The sequence below is a fragment of the Triticum aestivum genome, chromosome 2A (genome assembly GCF_018294505.1).
Source record: "Triticum aestivum cultivar Chinese Spring chromosome 2A, IWGSC CS RefSeq v2.1, whole genome shotgun sequence".
Lineage (NCBI taxonomy): Eukaryota > Viridiplantae > Streptophyta > Magnoliopsida > Poales > Poaceae > Triticum > Triticum aestivum.
Genome location: NC_057797.1, coordinates 136,266,782 through 136,273,765, shown reverse-complemented (window position 1 = coordinate 136,273,765; position 6,984 = coordinate 136,266,782). Strand labels below are relative to the sequence as shown.

General features: G+C 48.8%; 1 protein-coding gene across 1 annotated transcript in view; it reads left to right on the top strand.

The window, feature by feature from the left end:
* LOC123187996 (uncharacterized ATP-dependent helicase YprA) overlaps positions 1–3,798 on the top strand; it is an 8,818-nt gene extending 5,020 nt beyond the window's left edge. The window contains exons 13-24 of the mRNA XM_044600024.1: positions 432–568; positions 646–805; positions 908–1,087; positions 1,172–1,288; positions 1,531–1,686; positions 2,168–2,332; positions 2,422–2,534; positions 2,753–2,876; positions 2,955–3,050; positions 3,143–3,205; positions 3,313–3,384; positions 3,502–3,798. Of these exons, the coding sequence (XP_044455959.1) occupies positions 432–568; positions 646–805; positions 908–1,087; positions 1,172–1,288; positions 1,531–1,686; positions 2,168–2,332; positions 2,422–2,534; positions 2,753–2,876; positions 2,955–3,050; positions 3,143–3,205; positions 3,313–3,372 (1,371 nt within the window). The 3' untranslated portion in view covers positions 3,373–3,384; positions 3,502–3,798. The remainder of the gene's footprint in view (positions 1–431; positions 569–645; positions 806–907; positions 1,088–1,171; positions 1,289–1,530; positions 1,687–2,167; positions 2,333–2,421; positions 2,535–2,752; positions 2,877–2,954; positions 3,051–3,142; positions 3,206–3,312; positions 3,385–3,501) is intronic.
* Positions 3,799–6,984: the final 3,186 nt, after the last annotated feature.

Sequence of the window (6,984 nt, the reverse complement as noted above, 5' to 3'; positions counted from 1 at the left end):
TCGTCTACCGTCAAAGATAGAGATCACCTATTCTTTTCATGCCCTCATGCATTGGTTGTGGCAACGGCTTGATATTGTTACATTGTCCTCTCAGTTCAGCCCTGACCTGGGACACAGGCATGTCTCAGGTCATCAGTGACGCGATCTGTCCTTTGGTGCTCCTAATCATTTTTTGGAAAATCTGGGGCACTTGTAATGCAAAAGTTTTCCGAAGCCAAGAGATTGATGATGTTGATCTAACTGTGTAGTCTGTTTGGCTCAGGAATCTGGACCATAAGATAGCAGCCCTTGACTATCTATCGTTGCGTTAATCGTAATCTTGTAAAACTCTTAATTTTGAAGTAATGAATTCAGGTGTCCCCTCCCTCCCCCTTTGATTGCTCAGTTTTTTTTTTCTCTTACATGTGAGAGTCGAAAACAAATTATTGCAGGACAGAAGAAAAATTGAGGCTGACCTCTTTGAGGGAAAACTTCGTGGCGTTGCTGCCACAAATGCTCTTGAGCTGGGAATTGATGTTGGACATATTGATGCAACATTGCATCTTGGATTTCCTGGGAGTGTTGCGAGGTAGGTGAAAGAGATCATTCGAGTAGAGTCTTATGTTTCTTTGTGAAGCCCACTAAGATACAGAATTTTAATTGTAGTTTATGGCAGCAAGCCGGAAGATCTGGAAGGAGAGCAAAGCAATCATTAGCCATTTATGTTGCCTTTGAGGGTCCTTTAGATCAGTATTTCATGAAATCCCCAGATAAACTATTTGGCAAGCCAATTGAACATTGCCAAGTTGATTCACATAACCCAAAGGTGCGTAGATCTGTGCTTATTTGAACTGACTATGTTGTTATATTGAAATACTCGAGTATCTAACTCTTCGCTTGGTTTCTCGGGATATGAAATTCGTTGCAGGTTTTAGGACAGCACATTGCCTGTGCTGCTTATGAACATCCAATCTGCCTGCAATATGATGAGAATCATTTTGGTTCTACTTTGGATAGTATAATGACAACTCTAAAGGACAAAGGTTTTCTGGTCAACAACCCGTCTGAACCTTTTTCTTCAACTATGTGGAATTATATTGGACCAGAGGTTTGTTCCTTGTTCATTCTCAGTTATATAAAATAACTCCTTCTCTTGTTACGTCAGTGCTCAGTAGTATTTGGATTTCTGCAGAAAAATCCTTCACAGACAATTAGCATACGAGCAATTGAGCATGACAAGTACAAAGTGATAGATAAGTTAAATAACAGATTACTGGAGGAAATTGAGGAAAGTAAGGCATTTTTCCAGGTAATATGTTTTAACTGTTCCAAAAGTACATGGCCACTGTTATGCTTTTATGGCTCTTTAATTATTCCCCACTGTCGGCGAAGCAGGTAGATAAATTCATGAATTTATGCACCATAGCTTTTTTTTTAAAACAATTTATGTATGCAATCTATACTTGAGCCATTGATGAGAACTGTGGATCTGCCGTTCTGAGTTCTGCTGTTATTTGCTTATTATCTCAAGTGCCCTTTTCTCAATTTCAGGTGTATGAGGGCGCTATTTACATGCATCAGGGTGTTAATTACTTAGTTGAGGAGTTTGATTTGTCATCAAGGACAGCTTTCTGCAGGAAAGTTGATGTGAAGTATTACACAAAGACACGAGACTACACTGACATCAATGTCCTTGGAGGAGATTTTGTATGTTCTTGAAAGCATTACATCATTTGATCTTATACATTCTTCTATTATGAAGTTATATCCGCTACAATATTGTTGAGCAATACATAGTTTATATCTCTTTTATCTAGATTTTCTAGACCCTAGCTAATTCCCTAATTCTGAGGACTGTCTACCATCTCCTTTTCCGGTAGATGTCAATGACATCACCTTATACTATTCATTGATTTATTTGAACCCCGAGTTCCATGTTTTGTCCTCATTTTTTCCTTTTCCTTTCTTGGAGAACCCCATAATTGCTTGATGTATAACATGAAATAGGATAATTGTTCCGTCTGAGATGCTTGATCATGCTTTTGATTCTTTTCGATACCTTTTTTTCATCTAAAAAAGTTAACGCCAGTAAGTCCTGAACTTCCCTTTAAGTGAAATCTTTGTGATTTGCTAGTATACTGATATTTTGTTCTCAATGGTTAATTGTCTCTTGTAAAAAATCTTGAAGGCTTATCTTCCGGCATTCAAAACCAACCATTTGAAGACAACTGCGCAAGCAAATAGTTGCAAGGTGTCGACTAAATGGTTTGGCTTTCATCGGATATGTAAATCGAGCAGTAAAATATTAGACACAGTTGAACTTAGACTACCTCCATACTCCTATGATTCTGAGGTTTGTGACTCAACTAATAAATCTTAGCAACATTATGATGCATTTCTCATGATTTTTACACTTGTATTTTTTATATGATGCCACAATAGGCTGTTTGGATACGAATTCCACGGTCAGCAAAAATAGCTGTGGAGGAAAGGAAACTAGAGTTTCGTGGTGGTTCACATGCTGCTTCACACGCACTCTTGAATATATTGCCTCTGTAAGTTCTCATTTACTGCTGTTATAATGGTTTGTGGTAGACACTAGTAATTTTGAAGCACAATTGTTTGGCACTGGTCTTAAAGAAGAATACTGCCAACCACTTGTTGTTTAACTGTTAATGCTATTCTTGCATTGAATTCTGTCATAATTTTGTTGCATCCTTTGCCTTTACTAATTTAGCTCTTTTAACTGGGATTGCTTGTGCGATTTGTGCAGGCATATGATGTGTAGTGCTTCTGACCTGGGAACTGAGTGCGTAAATCCTCATGAAACCCGTGGTATGCCTGAAAGAATTCTTTTATACGATAAACACCCAGGTGGTATCGGCCTGGCAACGCAGGTAATTGCAGATATTCGGCTATCTAGGCTATGTGAATGATCTTGGTGTAAACCGCAGTTTGTCTGTTCAATCATGCAGGTTAAAAAACTTTTTGGGGAACTTCTGCTTGCTGCTTTAGAGCTTGTTTCGACATGCAGTTGCCCTAGTGCTTCTGGCTGTCCGAATTGTATCCAAGTAAGTTTGAATGTTGTACTGAGCTCGCTATTGAGACAAAAACGATGTTAGCGTCTTAGAGCTGATAATATGTTTCTTCTTATTCTTTTCAGTCATTGACATGTAGTGAATATAATGAGGTTTTGGACAAGGAGGCGGCGATTTTGATCCTGAAGGTTTAATGATTTCTGCTTGCTAGTACAATTACCCAATCACCCTCCATCCTGCTGCATTTATTGCAACACATAAAACTTTCCTGCTCTGAGATGCGTTGCGTGTGCAGGGAGTGATTGAACACGAGAGGTCGTATTTTGAAGTGGAAGAAGCTTCTGATCGAAGCTGACGTGCGAGCAAGGTACAAACCGCGTGTTGGTGATGCATTAACTAACAATGTTTCTAGGCCTTGTCCTTTTTTTTTGCGGGAAGGTTTACCAATTCAGAAATTCATTGCATGTGCACGTTTTATTCACAGAATTGAGATCCGATTATACATCCTCTCTGATTCACGCGTGCATGGGATTTCAAGGCATTTAGGAACCACCAGCTCCATGAACTAGTGTTTGTAAAACTCAAGGGCTTCTGTTCGTTAAAGCCTGCATTTTTTCATTTCATTTTTCGGTGGTGGCTGTAAACTAGTGTTTGTATAACTTTTTTTTCAAAACAGGCTTTCACCCCATATAAAGCAACAACCGAAGCAGTACACGGCCCCTTGCATAACTTAAGTGCTTAAGATCATTAAAGTTGGACGAGGGCCTCCTTTCTAAAAAAAAGAGTAGTCAATATCTGAATGCTAGGCATCTGTTTTTTTGGTGAATAGACAGCGTTCGTGCTGGATAACCCGAAAGTATGGCATCGTAAAACGACAGAGCAGGACGGCCGCTCCCCACGCGCGCTGCGCCGTCCGGGGCTCTCAGGATCACAAATCGCGGCACCGGTGGGTCACACACGACGCCCCCACGCCGCCGCGAGAGCGTCCACCGCCCGATCGACCCGGCTGCCGGCCGGCGCGCGCGAGAGCCGAACGAACGACACGCGCATGGAAAAATATCTCGCACCGCATCCACGCACTCCACTGCCCTCCAGCTGAGGCGTTGACATCCCACCCCCTCCCCACGACCACCCGTCCCGCCGCCCGCTCAGCCTCCAAAAATATCCACGCGCACCATCGTTGACGACGACGGCTTTTCTCCCCCTAGGTGTAGGTGGCTTCCGGCAGGGGAGCACGGCGCGGCTCGTCCACTGGCCAGGCGGTTCATCGTACGCAGGGGGTTGACCGGGAGGCGGCATGGACTTATCAAGTTATCATACTCTCCCAGCCAGCTGCCACGCATCGTGCCGTGGTGGCTGCGGCCGCGTAGCCACTACGGTGTGCATATTCTGCGCACGCACGATACGAACGAGATCTTTTGGCTGTTTGGGCTTCGGTGGCGTTGACCGCTGGAACTTCCACAGGTACTCCACTACTCGTGTTTCGGCTGTGTGGCGGGTCAACTCGAGCGACTCTCGTTTAGGTAGAAGAAAAGTGGTCAACTGTCTTCCCAATTAGAACAGGAATCCTTAAACATACTCGGACCATCAACCTAGGAGTATACGTTGTCTATGCAAATGCGCCACATACCTGCAACTGGCTGATGCTAATGGGGATACTAAACACACTCACATGTGCGTACATGTGGGCGAGTGGCCGATAGTGGGGGATGAACCGACGCGGAGTTGTGCTCTCAACGTCTTCCTTTTCACATAAAAGGCTCTGGATGAGCCGGTTTTGAATTAACGAAAACATCAACCGGCCATGAATTACAATATTCTTATAGCAACTTCAACGGACTGACCCAAACGAACGGCGATTTTGTCCGTTTTTTGTCCGTTTGGATCGGCCAGACGAACACGGATGTCCGCTTCCGCATTTGGGTCGGTGTGCGCCCAACGCTGGCCTGAACCCATTTTTAACGGCGCAAAAAAAATATGAACGCATGCATATTAAAAAAGAGAAACAACATTAATTAAATATTAAAGCCGGCCACGAAGGTCGGCGAGAGTCCACGCGTTCACATTTGCATTTAAAAAAACTGCCTAAACTACGAGGCGGCGCGCTGCCCTAGGCGTCCTCGTCGTCGTCCTCGGGGTCCGTGAGGTCGATGAGCGTCGGCGTCGGCCCGGTCCAGGCGAACGCCGTGTTCCAAAGCGTCGTCATGTCAGGCTGTGCTAGCGCGGGGGGTTGTGTGGCTGCCTGTGCAACCACGGCCTGGCGCGCCTCCTCCTCGGCCTCGCACTGCTCCTCCTCGAGGTCGCGCTCGAGCATCTCGAGGTACTCGCCGTTGCGGCGCTCCTCGGCCACCCTGATCTTGCGCCAATACTCGAGGTATGCCTGCTCCTGCGCCGGCGTCGCTCCCATCCAGACCGGCGGCGCGCGTACCCACTCGCGCACTACTCCCGTCCAGGAGTAGCGCTCGATGGGGGACGGCTCGGGCTCCGACTCCGGCTTGATGGGGGACGGCGGGGCTACCGGCGGCACCACGCCGTCGCCTGCCGCGGAGAGGGCAAGGGCCTGCGCCATTGCCGCCTCGTACCGAGCCTCCTCTTTCCGCCTCCGCCCTGCGCCGCTCGTCCTCCTCGCTCTCCCGGCAGACGGCCGCAAGGGCCGCCTGGTAGGCGTCCTCCGCCGCTTGGTCCTCCTCGCGGATGACGAGCGCCGGTGGCGGCGACCTTCGGTCGACCTCGCGCACGCCCCGTCGCCTAGCCCCCTAGTGCTCGAAGGCGAACCACCTCGCCCAGTTGGGCGAGTCGGTTGCGCAGGCGAGGTCGCTGCGCTGCTCCGGCGTCAGCAGCGCCCGCCCGCGCTGCACCTCCTCCGCGTGAGCACGAGCCGACCGCGGCGTCGCCGGCACTGGGATCCTATCTGGATCTAGATGCCAATCGTGCAGCAGCGTCACATCGGGATACGACAGAGGCTGGCGGTGCTGCCAATGCCACTCCGCCTGGTGCACTGGCACGTTCACGCACTGCCTCTGCCGGCGAGGCGCCGGTGCCGGCGAAGGCGGGAGGAAAGGGGTGGCGGGGGACTTGCCATTGGCCTTGCTGCCGCTGGCGCCGGAGAAGAGGCCCATCTCGCTGTGGCTGTGGTGGCTAGGGTTTGCCGGCGATGAGGGAGCAAAGGATGGCAGATGTGGACGGCGAGTTTGGATGAGGACGGCCCCGCCGCACGGTCGACTTAAAAAAGGACGAGCGCCGTTGCTGACGCGTGGGCCCGTCGTCATAAGTTAAGCTGACCGCGTGGGCAGCGGGTAGTTGGACGGCCGCCATCTGGGGACGCGGCGGACAGCGGGAAGGCGCGTGAAGCGTCTGTTCTGTGTCCGCGCCGACGCATTTGGGGCGCAAATTTGGGCCGCAAATACGTCGGCGCGGACGCGACACAGATGTGATTTGGGTTTGGGTCGGTGCGTTGGGCCGCCACTTGTGTCCGCACCGACCCAAACAGACGCAGGCGAACGAAATGGGTCGGCCCTTTGGAGTTGCTCTTACAAACCGCAACGACCAAACTGATACAATGGGTCTAACTAAAAAGCTAAGAGCATCTACAACCAGACTCGGTAAATCAGACCCCTCAAACGCCAACGGAAATGTCCAGACGCGTCCGCGTGCAGTGGCCGGTCACGCCTCAAATTATCCATTCCTCATTCGGACACCTCAATTAGCATACCTCAAATCCATACAAACTCATTCAACCACGTAAACGATGCATCACACACATCGTCTGGCTACTTTATCAGGACATGCCATCGGACTACCAAAATTTAGAATGTTCTGCCTACATGCTAGAAATGGAAAAAGATCATCCACGGCCGCCCTTGCCCTTCCCAGCGCCCTTGTCGTCCTTCCCACAGAAGTAGCGGTCAAAGACGCGGTATGGATCCAGTCGAATCTGCACATCGTCGGAGCAGTCCGAGCCATCTTT